This window comes from Drosophila yakuba, chromosome 2R (genome assembly GCF_016746365.2).
Source record: "Drosophila yakuba strain Tai18E2 chromosome 2R, Prin_Dyak_Tai18E2_2.1, whole genome shotgun sequence".
In the NCBI taxonomy this organism is placed as follows: Eukaryota; Metazoa; Arthropoda; class Insecta; order Diptera; family Drosophilidae; genus Drosophila; species Drosophila yakuba.
Window position 1 is genome coordinate 18,187,386 of NC_052528.2, and position 18,493 is coordinate 18,205,878.

Sequence of the window (18,493 nt, forward strand, 5' to 3'; positions counted from 1 at the left end):
ACACTCTGTCAGCCAGCATTTCCGACTCCGCAGGCAAATTGATTTGGCCTTGACCCGCATCCGCATTCGCATCCGCAGCCCGGAAGCCACCGCTGCTCATGACAATTGAAAGCCATGTACTTCGGCGTTGCGTGCCAGGCGAAAAGGGAAATTATTATCATGATGGAGACCGCGTCGCGAAATGAAATCGTTAAGAGGCGAGTAAATCAGGCAAATGTGCTCATTGGAGCCTCATAACCATGGTTTCATTAGCAAGGCGTCAAAATGCCGCGAACTGGGTTAAGGAACTCAACTCTGACAGCTGCAGCGGGTGGCCAAAATCGGAATCAAAACACCATTTCATATTCAAATCAACTGCAGCTGGCAACTTTTGATAGCCAACACAGCCGAAGGATGAGGAGGACGCCACAAACTGCGCGATTGCATGTAGCAGCACTTGGAGCTGAGCACAAAAAGTAAAATCCTCACATTGTTGTAATCCCCCCAGTGACACCTCAAGTCAGTCGCCGTGGGAAAATGTTGGAGCAGCAGAAGCGCAATGGAGTTGCGGCAGAGGATGGGGTAAAGTGGCAAGGTGGAAATGTCGGAAAGTTGGCGTGCGAAAACTGGCTAACTTCTTGGTGGCGCACACTGCCAACATTCAGTTGGGATTTACGATCTGAGCGGTCAAGTTGTGGTGCGGCGAGCTGCGCTTAAATGGCGCCATTTGCGGTTCGGTGGCTTCGGCGGGACTGGAGCTGTGGTCAGCCACTGGGCAAGGGTGTGCCGGAACAGGAGTGCATCAAAGTTTTCCCTCTACACGGAGACCCAATAAATGTTTAATTACAGCGCAGACCACACAAAAGCAGGAAATCAACAATGGCGATTGCCTACGACTGGAAGACCAACGATGTGTAAGGAGCTGAAGTGGTTCTCAACTATTTTTGGGTGTTATAAACCCAGTAGCTAATAGTCACAAGTGAAAGTAACACAAAACTATTCTTGGAAAGTAACTAAAGGCACTGCATTTGTATTCTTTGGAAAGTTTTCCTGCACCCTACCAGGAAATGCTCTGACCTCATTTCTTATTAATGTGTTTTGAAGAGACGCCTCAGTATAATTATACATACTTCCAAGTATAAACAAGGCTATTTTCTTTAGAGTTTAAATGTGTATTTGCATTTTTGTTCATCTTGAAACATACTTAATGACCCCATCGAAATTTAAAAGAACAGAACTAGGAGCCTATATTTTACCTTTGCAATGGCATTTGTATAGTAAGTGTGCCTTGCAACTGATTTAAAGTGAGTGATGTTAGACCTAATCGAAATCCCGGCGGCGGTTGACCTTGTCTTCTTCCCATTGCTGTTAACATAATGGTGCATTCTTGTTTATTGCATTACGTATACGCCCTGTGGCGTGACTAGGCCGTGTAACAGCAATTAAAGCGTCATAAATCTGCAACTGTAATTATGTGTATGTCCAGGTATCGCAGTGGCCACACTGATTAGCATATTTAAATGGGTTACCCCACTGCTGGTTCGCCTTTAAAAATAGCCAAAGGTCATTTGGCATTGTCAAGATTGCTCGTTCGCCGGACTTTCCATTCCGTAGTCTTTGTGGGCAACAACCAACCATAGGTCGAAAGTTGTCCAGAAATTGGGTCAGACTTTTGGCCCTAGTTACGAGCAGTTTTTCTCTCTTTTTTTTTCTTCTTAGGTTCCTGTCTGTTTCCGTTTCCAAATCAGCGAGCGAATCACGCACATTCCCCCGCGTCATGCAATGAATTTTGGTTTATGGATAGTACAACATTTTGGCAGTCACCAATTATAAGCATTTCGCTGGCACATTTGCCCACACGTGAGAACTTTTAGCCGTTGTAAAAACTTTTTAATTCCGATGTGCGCAACAGGTGTTTGTGGTCACATTTAGCCCGCTGCCGGGAGCCATAAAAAGTGCAATTTGCATGCGCGCAGGTTCGCCTCCGACTGGCAATCCTTGTGCATTTTAAATGGCCTGCCTGCTGGGCGACGAGTCCTTGGCAATGCCTCAACAAAAAACTCATTTCCGTATATGGACTACCAAGGTCCTTTGGGCGCCGCGACGCGGGCGTTGTCAGGAATAACAAAAGTCGGGAATTTGGTGAGCTAACGATTGGCATTCAGTGGAGTGGGACAGCTATCACATATGCCCAGACATCGTGTTTGGAATGCAGGATCTAGTGATGTACTAAACAATCTGTACTAGAGTCAGGCATATCCTGCTCAAGAAATAGTTCTTAAGTACGTGTGCCAAGTATTTGGAGTTAGGGCAATAGGTTTAAATTCAATTTTTTTAATTACAAAGATTTGGTAATGGATACCAGCGGATCGACTCTGGTCGGGCGACCTGCTGCTCCCATCGAATGCAATAGACAATTTTCTAATTTGCAGCAATTTCACCCTTTTTACCCATTCATTAGTTTGTTTACAGAGGTTTGTGAGGCGAGTGTGCCTAGCAACCTGGTCGTGGCACGCCATGGGCTCTTGCTCTATGGAAATAGACGAGGAGGTGGATGTGAAGGTGGATGTGGTGGAATGCCTTCCACTGGCTGCCTTTTGGAACCGGGCGCCGTCTTATGGCGGCCTCCTTCCCGAAACTCCGCCAATGCAATTGCCAAAGGTCGAGAGGAGATGGGGGAATCGGTGGCCCCGTTTTTAAGGGACCTACCTGTTATTTGGTTGTGGTGGCGACCACCAGCGATACCCGTAATTTTTCCGCTCAGTTCGCTGGCAAAGACAAGACGCGTCGGATGTACCACACACATATGTGTAGCAGATCCTAACCAGATTCGCAATATCCCACCCACAGTTTTGATGCCGATTTTGGCTGGAATCGTTCCTTCTCCGAGCCGGATCTCACAGCCAATCAGAAGTCCGGCGATCTCAGCCGGTTCGCCATCAAGCATCCGCACGAGTACATAGCCGTCGATGACCTCAAGTACTTCCGCCGCCGCCAGCCCGTCCATCTGCACACCCGGAGCAACGTGTGCCTGCACAGCGGCGATGAGCCAGTGCCCAGCTTTGGCTCTTTGAAATCCGAGTATCGCAAGCACTTCCGTGGCACCCAGTCCCGACCCAGATCCTTGCTGCGGCGCGCCACCTCGCTGCGACTGGAGGGATTCATGCAGCTGCTCTCGGAGCACCAGGAGAAATACCACTGGTACACGCCCGAGGACCTGCGCTTGTGAGTAGCTGGCACTAGAATACTTGTTAACTATAGTCCAGAGTTACATTTGAAGAAATCAATATTTATTTAATTGCTCTGCGATTTAAGGCACACCAATCAATAGTAAAGTGATTTCCATCCCCCAGCTCCCGCACCTTTCCCGTCCGCAATCCGGAGAACCTGCAGTTGGGCGAGGGCAGCGAGGGCAACGGCTTCAATGCCGCCGACGGCATGAAGAACTCCTCGTACCTCATGCTGGATCCCAGCACCAAGATACTGCCACGCGAGGTGTTCCTCGACGAGTCGGAGCTGGCGGCTAGGAATCAGCCACCTTCTAGCAAACTGGCCGCGGACAAGTTTCGCCGCGATGTGGCTGCCCAGGAGCAGCAGCGATGCCATCTGCAGATGCGTGCCCAGGCCGTGGATCGCGAGCAGCACGGCCAGGTGCCGGAGCCCTCCGAGTACCGTCGCCAGTTCGTGCAGCAGTTCCCCGAGAAGGCGCACTCCATACCCCAGATGAGCAGCATCAAGATCCAGGGGGAGTTCGTGGCAGTGCCGGAGTACCGGGACAGTTTCCGTATGTATGCCAACTACTCGAAGAGCGCACCCATCAAAAAGAACGACAACCTGCGCGTATCCGGCTCCGAGGCTGCCTGCGCTCCCAGTTCGGAGGTGCCGGAGTATCGCGACAAATTCATCGACCCACCCAAGCACGTGGCCAAAGAGAAGTCCCTCAAGACGGACGACCATCTGCGTCCGCGCGGGGAGTTCACCAAAGAGATTCCCGAATACCACGAGAGCTTCCGAGATCCGCAGATCACCGAAATGCCGGAGCGAGGAAAGCCCCGGGAGCCGTTCCTTCGCCTGCGCGGCAAGATCGAGTTTAATCCGGAGTACAGGAATAACTATCAGGATTTTCCGCGTTCCCGACCCGTCGTCCAGAAGCCCACTTCCTGCTTCCGGTTGCCCACCTCGGGCGTTTGCCACGCCCCATCCGTTCACCATCAGCCGGAAGAGGAACTGGAAACGCCTGTCCTGGTAACAGTGCCTCCATCAGAGGTTACCGCCACCCCGGAATATCGTCGAGCGCAGTACAATTACCAACTGCGGGAGCGGCCAAGGGATTTGGAGGCTGCTCCTGCTGGTGTTCAGGGGAATCTGCGCAAGAGCTCAGATTCCTCGTTGGAGGCCAGACAGTCGCAGGCGCAGATGCCCCACAAGCGGAGAACGTCGCGTCAGCGGCAGATCAAGGAGCCCGAGCAGCCGTTGGCCACCAGATTCGACGATGTGGGTGGCAATGCGGCCAAAAAGCCAGCCCGCTACGGCCGACGAGCATCTGTCCTCCAGAACGCAGCCAGTTGTCGGGAGAACTCGTCGATCATCGAAGGTAATCCCAAATACGCCGTGGGATGTCGGCGCTCCAAGCAGCCAGGCGGAAATCAGACGCAGCCACCCGGTGCCTTCGTGGTGCTCGACGAGCCGTGCAAGCCTTCCAACTGGATGAAGAAGACCTGGTATGACTCCTAGGACAACGCATCTACACCTATCATTGGTATTCTGTTTTAAATCTATCTTATGTAATGGAATAAAAAAGAGTTAAAAGGAAAAACTATTACTCGTTAGTTTGTTTTTAAATTGTATAATTAGACAAGTATATTATGAACTAAATTTCCTTTTATTTTGGTTTTCATGGTAAGTATCTTTAAGAACAAGTATCTGGCTCACTCTGCAATTGTATCTTGGATTTCATGTTAAGTATCTTTAAGAACAGGTATCTGGTCCACCCTGCAATTGTATCTTTCTCATTAATGGCGAAAAAACGTAAACAAACGGCTGACTGCTCACCTTAAAAATGTTTGGGTGACTTTAATCTTATCTCGTGGCTGATAATAGTTTTGTGAGAGCGGTTACTCATAGTGGTTCAGTATCGCCGTGGATTTCGCAAGCTGCAGATGTGAAGAACGCATTTCCAAAACCAGATTCAAACTGGGAACTCCCATCCGAAGTGGAATCATGAGCGACACGGTGGTCCATGCGGCCAGTCCTCCGCCTCACATACTTGGCTACACCGTTCGTAGCCCCACTCGCATCTGGGTCTCCTATATAGTGCCCACCTGTCTGGGACTGCTTGTGTACATTGTCCAAACCGCCTCGGATTTGGCCCTGAGCTATCAGCACTTCAGTCAGTCGGAGCCGGGATTGGGAGCTGGCACCCTGGTCCTGGTAATCCTGCCCCCCATCATTACCTTCATCCTGGTGGCGGCTTCGAAGGCGCAGAGGGATTGCGCCTGCTCGGAACGCAATAAATGCATGGCCCTTGGCATTGGACTGCTCAAGCTGTTCCTGTTCCCGTTCTTTGTGATTTTCAGGTGAGTCAATGGACTGTAAAGTGGGTCATTGCCATGTTCAAAAACTTTAACCGATAAGGTTCTGTACGCGCTTGTTTTGGGCCATCGAGGGACTCTTCCACGACGACGACGATGTGGAGCGCATGAAGTGCTTGGCCAAGGCCACACAAACCTCCAACATTGAGCTGTATCTGTTTGTTCAGGCTTACGCCCAGGCAGCTCCACAAATCATTCTCCAGCTGTACCACATGCTCGTCCAGGATATGTTCCGCAACTACGAGACCTGTAAGATATATCCAAGATTACCTCACAGGATTACCTAAGTATTAACTTCCTGCTTTTAGCTGCTGTTCAGTCTTTGTCGCTGGTGTTCTCAGCCATTGATCTGGCTGCCATAACCACCAGTTACCACCGGATGGAAAGCCAGCGGAGGGTGGGTCGCCATTATCCTTGGGCCACACCGCAACAGGTGGACACCCATCGCTGTCAGCTGGAGCAGAACGAACGCCTGTGCTGCGAGGCTGAGCGGAAGAAACGCGAGTCCGAGCGCACCATCACCAGTTTCCCTGAATCCGACAAGATCATGGAGAACTTTCGAGCCCGCCGCTCACTGCCCAATTCAGGTGAGGGCACCCATGAGCTGCATATTCAGGGCGAGGATGAGGTGGACAACGAAGGCCTGGAACAACTGGAAACGCGAGCACTACTGCACTCCGGACCAAGAGGCAATGCCACCGATGAGGAGAAGATACAGGGTACGAGGCCCAAACTGAAAGTGCGATACGAGGACCTGGGCGACTTGAACACCATCGAGGTGTTGGACAGCATACCCGAGACACCAGCACCGCCACCGCCTCCGAAAACTGCGCCACCAGAGTTGCCCGTTCTGAAGCCAACCGAGGATGATCCTCCAACGCCCGACTTGCGGCGAACCATGTCTGATAATGAGCACAGAAAGATTCGTCGCGTGACTAGACCTTTGTCCCAGCTGGAAACCTTCAAGGACATGCTGCTGGTTAATGCCCAGCTGTACATCAAAGAGAATGTGCCACATCCGCCCAAGCTGCTGATGGGCAGGCTCAAGGATGAGGATGCCGAGGAGCATAGTGTTCTGATTCCACAATCACCCAAACCATCACCTCTGACGCCCAAGGACGTGGTGGACTTTTACTTCCCGCGTCCCACCAAAATTGTGAATGGCATACAGCAAGATGATTTCGCCGGCAGGACGGTTTCCTTCTTCGGATGGATTGCCTTCATCAGCATGAGGATGCTGTCGTTGTCCACCTTCTGTGTCTTCTATCCGAAGGCATTCTTCATCCTGGTGGGCGTGCACTACGCCCTGATGCTGGGCTGCCTTGCACTGGAAACCCGTTGTCGTGGTGGTTGGAGTCGCAACCTGTTCTTACTTCTTCTCGCCTACATCTACATATTTGTGCTGATGGAATTCCGCGTGTCCTTCAAGAACATTCGACTGTGGTATGGTGGATACCTGGTGCTCACTCTCGTCGAGAACATTACCATATCCTCCATTTGGTACGCAAACGAGGAGTTCGAGTCCTGGTGGTTCAATTTCATCTGGGAGTGGATCGTTTACAGTGGTATCCTATTTCTGGCCACCCTCATCGTTTATTACTGTATACTCCGGCCCAAGGAGGTATCCCTCATAGTGGAGGACGACTCCACGCAGGAGAATCAACAGGAAAGCAATGAGGACCAGGCCGTTGCCTAGCAGTTTCCGACTAGTTTGCTAGTTTGTTATATCGAAGTAGGTAGAGTATAAGCTGTCAGTCTGTCACTGGCAAACGAATAAATTATTTACCTTAGTATTAGATCGAAAAAGCATATTGAAAAATTCATTCTGCAATGGTCGATCGTGGCAATAATTTGGTACTCCCAGTGGGTCCATGTACAACGGAACTCACGGAATCTCAAGCCAGCTTTGCTCCACCCAAAATTAAGAAAGTGCTGCGTAAGTTTAAGCTGGAGTATTCTGGAGCCCTTTTCTAATCGTAATGGTAATCCAGCCACTCGGGAGAATCGCATGGAGCAGTTTCTCTGGCAGGAGCTCTTTGCCGAATACAACCGACAGGCCTCCGCCCAAGTGGATTTGGGTGAGGATCGCACGGAGTACTACGACCAGTTCTGTAAGGATGTGCCACCAAAAAACGAGGAGACTGAGGAAGTTCTGGTCAACAAGTATCCACTCTACTGCACCACTGCCGTCACCGTGTGGAATCACGAAGGAGATTTCACCAAGATCTTCAAAAGAAAATATTCCATTACCAGACCTATTGATCAGTGTACTGAGAAGTTTGCACTTTAAAATTTATTTGTAATTGTTTGAAAAAGAATAGTGCCCACAATAAAATATTTAAGTTTGTTCTTTCCTTTTAAAGCAAAATAAAAATTTAATTCATCTTGCAGCTTGAATAAAGAATCTATAAACAAATAGATTTTAATTATAAAAGAATGTCTACTAAAAATACAAATAACATTATTTTTTAAATTTAATGTATGTTAACGGTTGAGATAACAGTACGGTCACTGTCTACTAAAAATACAAATAACATTATTTTTTAAATTTAATGTATGTTAACGGTTGAGATAACAGTAACAGCATACATACGGTCACTCTGGCAACGGCCATCGATTGGTTATTCTTTTCGCCATCGATGTTTGTTGATCAAGAAATGTATCGATAGTTGTCTTGGCCGCTGACGTGTATAAAATATCGAGGGACAGGCGGTGCTTTTTGAGCGATTTAATTTTATTTTCCTGTAGAATATAAGTGGCGTGTGAGAGCGCAACCACAAAATAGGAAAATGTTTAAGCTAGGTGCGTATCCAGCTCGGTGTTTGAGCTGAATAACTTTAATTTAACGCCATATACAGTGGAAACGCCGGCTGCAAAGTCTCAGCTCTCGTGCTGTCTCCCTCTGATTTTCGTGGTTAAGCGATTGCCGGCGACTTGGAACCTAATGGTTATTTTTTCTATCGAATTCCAGGTCTGGTCATCTTCTGCGTTTTAGTCGCTACTGGGCCGACGTGGAGCGCCCGCACCGTGGACAGCCACCTGGGGCAAAAGGATCTCAGCCGCCTGCAAAAAGTGTTCGTAGACGGATTTGGCTCCAGTGACCTGCAGTCGATCTTCTTCTCCAGCCTCAACATCCAACTGACTGACGCCACCCAGAAGGAGCCATTGTGCAAGAAGATTGCCACGCTGCATTCGGAATCCAAGCTGAACGTGGGTTCATCTAGATACTTCCATATATCAAAAGCCGTACTTATTTATGTTATTTAAACTGCTTGCAGAGCTTCGAAAAAGACTACTACTACATTGGTGCTAGCAGAAACCTGGGCTGCTCCGCAAAGATCGACGAGAGTTTGCTCTCCAAGGTATATGGTTCCCTTAACGCGGAGCTGGGCAGCTCGCAGGAGATCTTCTACCGCGTAGTCACCCACAAAGTGCTCGGCGTGGAGGTCAATGAAGCCACTCAGGGAAAACTAGTGAAGCGTTTGCAAGAACTGCTCAAGAAGGACGACACACTTAGCGGCCTGGGATACGCTTTCAATGTTGCCCCACTTCTGGGTGCCGGTGCCTCTTTTATCGCTAATCGCGTTGAGGATGCCATCGTGCAAGCAGATGAAGTAGACGGCAAGCTCCTGCAATTTGAAGGTGGTCTCAGTATCACCTCCCTGATCATCAATGGTGCTTTCGGCGTAAGCAAGACCTTCGAAAAGCCCGTGCCCGTTACCGCTGACCAGGCAGTTAAGTTCGCAAACTACTTCCTTAGCCGCCGATCCGTCCAAACTGCCAAAGGAGCTCATGTGCTGATCGAGGCACTAAAGACAATCAGTGGAGCCGATAAAATTGCTCCCGTTTGCGTGCAGCTCATTGGCAACGGCCAGTTGGACGCTCAGTCGCCAACTCTGAATGTAGCTGTTGTGGATCTGCTCGGAAAGCCTTTGTCACCTGCTCCCAAAGCAGTCAATGCTAAGGTTATTCGCAAGAAGGACAGCGCTGTTTTGGCTGATAAAATCACTGTAGCCTCTAAATCATCTGACAAGACCACTTACGTGGCTGATTTGGCCACCTTAAAGCCAACTCGCGGCGTTTACCAGGCGGAGTTGAGTGCCGATGGTGTCTACACCCAGACACTGCAGTTCAAGGTTCTCGGCCGCGTCAAGGTTCAATCTCTGGAGGTGGGCATCGCCGAATCTGATGCCAGCGCTGCTACCCGCAAGCAAAGTGTGACCTATCCAGGCAAACTTCAGGAGGTTCTCTCCGCTGACAGCACCCAGAAGCTTTTGCTGAAGGCCGTTCTTGTAGATGAATCCACCAGCAAGCCTCTGGCTGTCCATCAGGCCTTTGTTCGACTCTACAACAAAAAAACAGACAAGGAGATCATCTTTGTGGCCGAGCAGGATAGCAGCAAGGCGTACAAATTCGACATGGATGTGGGCAATAATGGCAAAAACTTCAACTACCAGAGCGGCACCTACAGCATTTACTTGACCGTGGGCGATTCCTCCCTGTCCAACTCCTTCGAGTGGTTGGTTGCTGATGTCCAATTGAAATTCAACGAAGATAAGGGTAATATTGCAAGATATTTATAATGAACAGTAATAATCTAACCACATATCTGGTTACAGAAGTCAAAGCCAAGACCACTTCTGGTCCCTTGCCTGAAATTATCCATCAGTTCCGTGTGCCCGACAAGCGCCCGCCCCGCATAGTGTCTGATATCTTCACCGGACTGTGCATAACCCCGCTTGTTCTGCTTTTCGTGTTCTGGGGAAAACTGGGCATCAATGTGTCTAACCTAACGCTGTCCCCAAGCACAATTGGCTTTCACCTGGGTTTCGGTGGCATCCTGGTGCTGTTCTTCGTGTTCTGGCTGCAGCTTAACATGTTCCAGACACTGCGCCTGCTGATTCCTATCGCAGTATTCACATTCCTGGCTGGCAACCGATTGCTGAGACGTCTGTACGCACAACGTAACTCAAAAGCAAGTGCGTCGTAGGCCCGTTTATCATTGTACGCAGTCAATAAGTGAGCTACTCTTTATCTTGCAACTCCATCAGAAAAGAAACTTTAATAAAGCGATTTAGTTAAGCCCAAACACACACTAAATGCTGCCTTTAAATATACTTGAATATTATTTTATTTGTGTATAATTTTACAGCCTAGTTTCAACTGCACAAGCTATGATATCATAATTGTCTTTCAGACTTTTTGCTAAGCAGACAGTTGCATAATACAAAAACAATGGAAACATATATGTATATTTACAATAACAACAGTTGTGAAAATCTCCCCGAGTGATTGGACGTGAACCTAGAGGTGAGCCTTCATGAATGGCTTCAAGTACTTGTGGAATGCTCCGTTGACAGGCTCCTTGTTCAACGGATTCTTCTTGGTAGACTCAAAGATGTGCTCGTAAACATTGCCATCATAGGCACCCAATGCAGAATCCAGCACGCGATCGTGAAGATCAAAGCTGTCCACCAGGCTGACGGCATTCGGACGGAGTCGCTTTAAGCAGTTCTCCAGACGAACCTCTAGTTGTGTGACATCCTGATCAGTCAGATCAATAAACTGTAAAGAAAAACATTTGACATTAAATATCCAAAAGTAGAATTAATTGCGAATCCTACCCGCAGAAAGTCACCAATGCGGTTGAGGCAGGCGTCTACCAGATAAAGCTCCAGCACCACTTTAAGGACTTCAGCTAGTTCTGGGGACACCTCGCGGGACAAGGCCGTAAGCTCCGTGTAGGCAGTCTGGGCCAGGAAGGCGCGTCCATGGAGCTAGAAGTGATATAAAATTAAATAGGGAACTGATCAAAGTATTAATTTTTCGTTAAAACTTACATCTGCAGCCGCTGTTAAAAAGGTGCCACATAGATTAGCTGACACCTCGGTACCATGGCCTTGCTTGCGACGCAGTTCAATCTGCTCATAGGCAATTCGGGTTTTGCTAATAGAATAATGTTAGTTAAAAACCAGCCAGCGAATTAATGTTCTACAGTAGTTACTTACTTGGCGGCAACGAACTGGAAGGCCTTTACAATGGACCTCAAGGATCCGTCAAAGTTGACAAACTTCGATTGGTTTATTGCGTCACTTATGTACGAAACTGTGGGCACCAGCTTCTCTCCGTTTAAGGCCTGTCCATAGACCTTTACCAGATAGCGGGCAGTCTGCAGCAGCATCACTGTGTTCTCGCCCTCATAGGTGCAAACAGCCGTGGTCATGCCGTATATCGTGGGGAAGTTCGAGCAGTCCATGTAGCCATGTCCGCCACAGGACAGACGACACGTTTCCACGCCGGCAGCAGCATCGGCACTACAGATGGCCTTAAGGCAGCAGGACAAAGCATGCATCTCGGGCAGGCGATCCAAGTTACCCTGCTCAATCTCCCCAGAAATCACGTTGTACATATTCCAGATGCCATCACCAGTCGTTTTGAAAACGATGGCCTTAGCTATCTGGGGGAACAGCTTCAGCTGCTGTGTGGTATGGTCCATGATTTGTGGCTCCGGTTGATTGGGATCAATGGGACTCTGTCGGCGAACAGCTGAGTACCTAGTGGCAATAGTGGATGCCTTGGCCAGACTCTGAGCGGTATCACGGATAAGAGCGCAACGCACAAACATCTTGAATGAAAAAATGGTTAAAATCTCGCTGAAGGAATAGTAAATATCAGGGAAAGTACCATGGTTCCGTAGGTAAGCACGCTGTTCTTCGGCGCCACATATGTGCCATCAGGCAGCACTTGCTGGTTCTTCATCAGCATGTTGTTCAAAGGCACGCGTACGTTCTTCAGTCCTAAATAGCCATTGTTGACACCCTTCATGCCCAGCTTGGTGCCAATGTCTCCTATGTCGATGCCGGGCATGGGGCGGTGAGAATCGGAATCTCTCAATTGGACAATAAAAGGAGCCAGGCCACGGAACTCGCCCTTGGTATACAGCTGTGCCACCACAACCGCATGGTTAGCTGTGTGTCCCACTGGAAGTCCGGAAGTTTAATACAGATGTAAGATACTAAGAGGTAAAGGAAACTTACATCCACCGGGCCACCACTTGTATGCACTGAGTGAAGGTGTGTTTATCACAAACTCCTGGGTGCTGGCATCGTAGTCAGCCCGGGTCTCCAGACCGCGCAGGAAGGTTCCGTGTCCCAGTTCCGTCTGTGCATAGGTGCCAATGATTTCGCAGTCCCAGGCCTTGCTCAGCCATTCCACCTGCTGGTCCATTGTGCCCTGGCCCATGATGGTGGGCACAAACATCACGTAGTGCAGGGCAAGGGGATTGCCCTCCTTTAGAATAGCTGCTCCCAAGGATCCGCCAAGCAGAGCACTAAAAACACACAAATTACAATCTGAAGTAGATCGAGACTCAGAGGACTTTCTTACTTATAAGTGTCCACTCCATCCTCGCCATCAGCACGCAGCTTGCGGATCTTCTCCCCAATGATGCAGGCTTTGCGCAAGCTGTGCTCATAGAGCTCCTTGTGTGACAAATAGGAAATGGGCAAGTCATCCTGCAGCGCCGGATCCTCCAAAAACATTTTCTCTGTCAAAACGAACAACAAAATTTAGTAGATGAGGCCATAAGGAAAGGGATTTAATATTTTAGAAGGTGCTATGTTGAATTTCGCTGCGTAATCATGAGTGGTCAGTATTCTTCGCTAATTCGTGGGAGTTACTGGGCATTGTCCATTTATGATGCCCCGAGCGACCGTGCAAATCTGTCAGATAAACCTATCAGCTAAACCAATTTCAAGTGGCTCTGGAAATAGATGGGTGGGTAGCTGCAAACATTCAAGGTACACGGCTTCTTGGATTGATCGCGTTTCGTGCGAAGTTCAAAGATTAATAACTTATGAGCTGGCTAATAGGTGCCGATTAACTAGTAGCGGCTTGTTTATGCGGAATACATAATTAATGAACTCGGGCCCTCTCGGCGTGCAAATCGGATGAATGATTGGACGCAGAAGATGCGCATCAAAACAAAGAAGTTGACAGGATGGCAAAACATATGATTCGATCTGTACTAACTTAGTTTTTGAGAATTTATCGTGGCTTTGATAGTTAGCTTCAGAGTTTGGACTCTAAAGATTAGCTGTAAATGCGTTCAAGCCTAGTCTAATTGCCAAGTCATGCTTCTGGCACAATTTCTCGCATCCACTGTGTGGAAACGCGATTGCGCCAAGCTCATATAAAGCTCCAAGCGACCGGTTGATGTGAATGTCTGTCGGGGTCACCGGAGAAGCTTGCAATCCGGTGTTTTATTACATCTAAGCTGGCTCACCCAGTGCCTTCTTCTCCTTAAAGCGCTCTTCGCCGCCGGCCCACAGAACGGAGAACTCCCGGACATCGAAGGTGGCCGTATTGCGTTCCTTCTGCAGATCGGGATTCACTGGTTTGGCTGGCATTTTGCTATGAGGCACAGTATTCAAGTCACGTAAACAGGTTATGGATTGTATGGATTAACGAGCCACCGCAAGGCGTCTGTCTTCGGTGAATATCGCGTACTGACTGATTGCTGCGCTCAGTGGTCGTTTGGTCACTCAATTGCTGTTGAACGGAAGCCCAGTGGAGATTGAGATTATGGAGTGCTGATCTGATCCAGCTATACCAATACGGAATCTAATCGTCGATGCTTGCTGGCGAACGACGTGAACTTTAACCGCGAAAATACACATGTAATGAGCTGGCTTTTGTGTTGAAATAATCTGCAGCACAATTATTATTCTCAGGCCATTGTTGTTGCTCCACATTTATAAGTAAATACACAAAATAAATACACTACATGTGCAGAGTACTTGGACACTTACTTTCCATATGTTGCATAGTTGAATAAAATAGCTTTTAAACGCTTCATTATTTGTGTAATTTTTGTGCAATTAAAGTTTTAAAGGCACTACGCGTTGTAAACGGAAAATGCATTAATAACACACGTTAAAAGTTTCAAATTAGCCGTTTTTATAGCAAGTAGAGTATCTGAATGGCGTCTTTAATAATAGATTTATTTTTGTTGTTAGCAGCTCTTTGTTTGTATTGTGACGAAATCAGCTGTTGAACAGGGCTGCAAAAGAAATACCAGTGCTACAGCATTTCTGAACGCCAGGGATGCAGTGCACCACAAACTTGGCGCCAATTCAAAATAATTGAGAAATTTATTAAATTTTTATTAAAAACATAGATATATATTTGCTAGCTAAATGATCATGAGGTAACAGCAATCTTTGGCCTTATAGCATAGGTTTAGGCTTGCACATACGGAAACGCGTAAAAGTAAATCACGATTTAATACACTTACTAGGTGGTAAATACATTTGGCTTGGGTGAGAACAATATTCATAATATCCGCTTAAATGCCATGGGCGTGGCTAGTGGCTATAGCTATGCCCCGCTGATGTTGCCCCATGCCAGAGTCATAGGAGCAGCTGGCCGCTGGCTCCATTTGATGCACTTCCGCCGGATACCAGTGAGTGTGCGACTCCGGCAACTGATGGTAACTGAGATCCGCTGCCACATGGCTTTCGCTTCGTGTGGACGACTTCGAATAGGATTGCGGATGCGGATGCAGGGCTTGCCAATCCATACGAGCGGAGGAGCTGGCTGCAGGTGATGGGGCAAATGCCAAACTCCGACTGCTCTGGTGGAACTCAAAGGGCCAGCTCTGGAAGACGTAAGATAATGTGGCATAAATCATACGAGTTGTGGAAACCACAGGGGCTATATTTGGAACAATATGACGACAACCCATGCGAGACAGCGCCATTGTTTGTTTACGCAACTTTGATTGTTTTTAGTGCCCCCGCCTCCAGATCTAGATCTACAATAACAGCCTCATTAACGCATCTATAAAAACATAAACAGCCAAACACTTGCGGACAAGAGACACTCATTTGTATGCCATACATGGAGGGATTGGGAATGGGATTGGGAATGGAAATGGGATATAGGGATGCTAGAGATGCTAGGGCTAGCGAGCAAATACCGAACCAATGGGTTGTTCCCAACAGATCATCTTAGGCGCGTGGATGGGATACATTCGGATAGGGTCGGGACTCTCCGATCCGATCCGAAGCGATCTGATTTGCCACCATATGGGCACAAGACGGAACCGCCGTATTTGCTGAATTTTTTCACGCATTCAGTGGGTAAACAATTGCATCTATTTGGATAAGTTGTGCGCCATGAATTCACATTGATAGATTGTGTAAACTCTGGACGGAATGGATAAACATGGTTAGACTACATTTTAATTACAATAATCCGAGTGGGAAAACTACTGAGGACGACACTTTCGCTCGCATGTCATTCACATTGTCGCTTCAAAGCATCGAGCATCTTTAAAAATAAAAGCAAAGACTTAAAAGACTAACTAGTGCCCCCCATCCAGATCCGCAGGTCTGCGGCGGTGCCATCTCCGTTCCCAGCCCGCTCCTCCATCGGCCTGTCACTCATATTTAATATTTTCGAAATTCACAAAAGTATCGGATTACAGGAAAGCGAGGCAGTCTGAAATCACAAAATGTGATTTCGGCGTTCTAGTGGGGGGCCCGGCTGAATGGCTGACTCCGGTCTTGGGATTTGGATGTGGATGTGGTTACGGTTGTGGTCCATCTCCACCTAGAAAAGGTGGAAATACTTGTCGCCGCATCGCGTCGGCATCACCAAGCAGATGTTGCACCACATTCGTTTGGATTTTGGATCTGTATTTCGCTAAATTTGTGTAGAATTACCCCTATAAGTTGAGTAGTATTGCTTACTACTTCGCTTGTTAAAAACGAACTGAGTTTAATATATAGGCATTTGTAATTAAATTGTAAAAGTATTACTTTTTAAATTATAATCAATGAAAAGGTGGGTTTTCCATGTTACATTCAATGATCTCAAGGTAAAACTTTCGAATATGCACTGAATGCTTTCTTACTGTCAAACGTTAAGTTCAATGGAATTTCGTTTACTTAAATGGAAAATATCTATCTATTTTATTTCCTTAATGGCTTTACAAATAAAAAGCAACATTTTTATAGTTATCCCAAAACTCCGCTTTCCATAAAAAGACATGAAATTATGAGAATCGCGATCTGCAAGCAATTACTTCTGAATGAAACTGAAATCCATAAATAACATTGATCTTGGGCCTATCACTGGGAATCCCCTGCGCCACCTGTCATTATCTGACGAGCTCCACCTGAAGTGGCCGGCTCATTAATGCCTTTCCAACGCCACCAGCTGCGGATGCAGTGCATCGTTAAGTGGTGGCAGTGACATCACTTATTGGGGCACGGGGATCGCAATTGCATGACACTTACCATGCCGTGTCCGTTGTTGTGGAAATGGTAATTGCCTCCGCCGGACGAGTCTGCCATGTGACTTGTGTCCAGGCCATCGGAACTGTTGGTGCTCGAGTGGCTGTGGTTGAGGTGCTGCTGGCTGCTGCTGTGGTGGTGCGGGTGGTGCGGATGGTTCTGCGAGTGGCTGCCTGTCTCCACGGCCGTAATTAGCTGCTTGATGTAGAGCGTGGCCAAACGTAACGTGTCCAGCTTGGAGAGCTTCGTGTCCGGCGGAATGTTGGGCAGCTTGGTCTTCAATCGCCCGTAGGCGCTGGATAGCACCCGCATACGCATTCGCTCCCGGGCATTGGCCGCATTTCGCTGCACCGGCGGCTGTGAGCCTACAAGTTCAGATAGATTATTAATTACATATTGTAGATACACTTAAAAGAGCTTTAATAACTGGAGATTAATTACCAACAAATAGTTTCATTAGTATCTACATAAGGTATAAGTAATTGCATCTATGCCTTCATGAAATATGTAGTTTCAAAAACCAAGTAAGTATTATAGCAACAACTTAGTAAGAACATATTACAAAAGAACTTCCCTTAAAACATATTCCCTATATTATATATAATCGCACTTACTTTGCGAACTGGCATCCTCGTCGAAGTCGTCATCAAACATATCCATGGGGCTGGAGGCGCGCTTCTTGCGTGGCATTGTTCAAAAACCAGATGGTATCACAAAAATCACTTGGAATATATTCAAATTGGGTATAAACTTCCAATCACCAAGTTCTTCTCACTTAAAACTGAACCCGTACCGAACCAAAACGAATCTGTGGCGAGTCAAATACGTCCGATCTGCGTGACACATAGAGCACTTCTGTCAAGGGTTACGGGGAGAGTCTCCTTTTTGAGCACTCTGCTCCTCAGTGCGCGGCTCTCCAGATTCCGGCTATTTCTGGCACCTCGGCAGGCACGCCCACGCTCCGCAAGCCGTCCCAATTGGCGGAGGCATCCCGACACATGGTGCGATCGGCGGTCTCTTTCTCGGCTGTTTGCCTTCTGGCTGCCACCACATTGGCCCAGTGTTCCGCCGCCGGTCTGCGGGGAAATACAAAATGAATCGCTCGGTTTATCCGGTCCATTTGGGTGGTGGAGTGAGGCGTCGTTGTGCCGTAAGGATGTGCGACAAGCGAGTGCGAAGCGTGCCAAGCCTCCGCCGGCTCCAGATGGCACCACCTGGTTTGGATCTCTGATCTCGCAGTGCATTTGGAAATAGGCATTTATGGCAGATCCGAAGAGATTATAATCCTGGGGTTCAACTGCGTATCCTGTTTGGGGTCGCCATGGATGTTATTTGGTGAAGAATTTACAGTTCCGAGAACTTTTTTGAAATTTCAAATATTCTGCAGGAAATCAAAATACTTGAAAATTTAAATATATATAATATATGTATTCAAGCTCAGGAAGAAAATAATTAATTTGTTTAGTTTATTGAATGTACGTACTCTAAATACTTTGGTCATTATCTCTTAGGCTTGTTAAAAAGACAATCAGTGTTTTGAAAATCAATTAAATTAACGGATTAAAATATTATAAACTAAATAGGTTAAAAAACCGCATCTTTAATTAAACTAAAATTGATCAG

At 47.6% G+C, this 18,493-nt stretch overlaps 6 protein-coding genes across 6 annotated transcripts; 4 read left to right on the plus strand and 2 right to left on the minus strand.

The window, feature by feature from the left end:
• Nucleotides 1-128: 128 nt before the first annotated feature.
• Nucleotides 129-4,798, plus strand: LOC6531194. Its single transcript, XM_039371927.1, is given in 5 exon segments — nt 129-2,562; nt 2,564-2,600; nt 2,603-2,663; nt 2,830-3,204; nt 3,333-4,798. Coding segments are annotated over 5 exon segments (1,920 nt in total). The 5' UTR covers nt 129-2,496; the 3' UTR covers nt 4,714-4,798.
• A 255-nt stretch (nt 4,799-5,053) lies between these two features.
• LOC6531195 lies at nt 5,054-7,376 on the plus strand. The gene is made up of 3 exons (XM_002091987.3): nt 5,054-5,555; nt 5,614-5,819; nt 5,879-7,376. Exons 1-3 carry the CDS (start codon nt 5,200-5,202, stop codon nt 7,264-7,266), a joined length of 1,950 nt encoding a protein of 649 aa, XP_002092023.1. The 5' UTR covers nt 5,054-5,199; the 3' UTR covers nt 7,267-7,376.
• LOC6531196 lies at nt 7,306-7,938 on the plus strand. The gene is made up of 2 exons (XM_002091988.3): nt 7,306-7,506; nt 7,562-7,938. The coding sequence occupies exons 1-2, from the start codon at nt 7,401-7,403 to the stop codon at nt 7,858-7,860; spliced, it is 405 nt and encodes a 134-aa protein (XP_002092024.1). The 5' UTR covers nt 7,306-7,400; the 3' UTR covers nt 7,861-7,938.
• A 277-nt stretch (nt 7,939-8,215) lies between these two features.
• On the plus strand, nt 8,216-10,670 carry LOC6531197 (dolichyl-diphosphooligosaccharide--protein glycosyltransferase subunit 2). Its single transcript, XM_002091989.3, has 4 exons — nt 8,216-8,372; nt 8,542-8,780; nt 8,849-10,130; nt 10,190-10,670. The coding sequence occupies exons 1-4, from the start codon at nt 8,360-8,362 to the stop codon at nt 10,558-10,560; spliced, it is 1,905 nt and encodes a 634-aa protein (XP_002092025.1). The 5' UTR covers nt 8,216-8,359; the 3' UTR covers nt 10,561-10,670.
• Nucleotides 10,671-10,685: 15 nt separating this feature from the next.
• LOC6531198 (probable peroxisomal acyl-coenzyme A oxidase 1) lies at nt 10,686-14,336 on the minus strand. Its single transcript, XM_002091990.4, has 8 exons — nt 13,855-14,336; nt 12,957-13,116; nt 12,608-12,900; nt 12,255-12,550; nt 11,579-12,195; nt 11,411-11,516; nt 11,195-11,347; nt 10,686-11,135 (listed from the first exon to the last, which is right to left on the minus strand). Exons 1-8 carry the CDS (start codon nt 13,976-13,978, stop codon nt 10,875-10,877), a joined length of 2,010 nt encoding a protein of 669 aa, XP_002092026.1. The 5' UTR covers nt 13,979-14,336; the 3' UTR covers nt 10,686-10,874.
• A 397-nt stretch (nt 14,337-14,733) lies between these two features.
• Nucleotides 14,734-17,798, minus strand: LOC6531199 (uncharacterized histidine-rich protein DDB_G0274557). Its single transcript, XM_002091991.4, has 3 exons — nt 17,485-17,798; nt 16,874-17,235; nt 14,734-15,228 (listed from the first exon to the last, which is right to left on the minus strand). Exons 1-3 carry the CDS (start codon nt 17,558-17,560, stop codon nt 14,917-14,919), a joined length of 750 nt encoding a protein of 249 aa, XP_002092027.1. The 5' UTR covers nt 17,561-17,798; the 3' UTR covers nt 14,734-14,916.
• Nucleotides 17,799-18,493: the final 695 nt, after the last annotated feature.

Bases quoted from the DNA above. Each gene is read 5' to 3' on its own strand.
- LOC6531198 (XM_002091990.4), bottom strand. From the start codon at position 13,978: ATGCCAGCCAAACCAGTGAATCCCGATCTGCAGAAGGAACGCAATACG. The intron at 12,901-12,956 runs GTAAGAAAGTCC...GTGTGTTTTTAG, and splicing joins GATGGAGTGGACACTTATAA to TGCTCTGCTTGGCGGATCCT. The intron at 11,136-11,194 runs GTAGGATTCGCA...TTTTCTTTACAG, and splicing joins GCATTGGTGACTTTCTGCGG to TTTATTGATCTGACTGATCA.
- LOC6531199 (XM_002091991.4), bottom strand. From the start codon at position 17,560: ATGCCACGCAAGAAGCGCGCCTCCAGCCCCATGGATATGTTTGATGAC. The intron at 17,236-17,484 runs GTAAGTGCGATT...CTGAACTTGTAG, and splicing joins CGAGGATGCCAGTTCGCAAA to GCTCACAGCCGCCGGTGCAG. The intron at 15,229-16,873 runs GTAAGTGTCATG...TACGTCTTCCAG, and splicing joins ACAACAACGGACACGGCATG to AGCTGGCCCTTTGAGTTCCA.
- LOC6531195 (XM_002091987.3), top strand. From the start codon at position 5,200: ATGAGCGACACGGTGGTCCATGCGGCCAGTCCTCCGCCTCACATACTT. The intron at 5,556-5,613 runs GTGAGTCAATGG...TTAACCGATAAG, and splicing joins CCGTTCTTTGTGATTTTCAG to GTTCTGTACGCGCTTGTTTT. The intron at 5,820-5,878 runs GTAAGATATATC...TCCTGCTTTTAG, and splicing joins GTTCCGCAACTACGAGACCT to CTGCTGTTCAGTCTTTGTCG.
- LOC6531197 (XM_002091989.3), top strand. The intron at 8,781-8,848 runs GTGGGTTCATCT...AACTGCTTGCAG, and splicing joins ATTCGGAATCCAAGCTGAAC to AGCTTCGAAAAAGACTACTA. The intron at 10,131-10,189 runs GTAATATTGCAA...ATCTGGTTACAG, and splicing joins GAAATTCAACGAAGATAAGG to AAGTCAAAGCCAAGACCACT.
- LOC6531196 (XM_002091988.3), top strand. From the start codon at position 7,401: ATGGTCGATCGTGGCAATAATTTGGTACTCCCAGTGGGTCCATGTACA. The intron at 7,507-7,561 runs GTAAGTTTAAGC...ATGGTAATCCAG, and splicing joins CAAAATTAAGAAAGTGCTGC to CCACTCGGGAGAATCGCATG.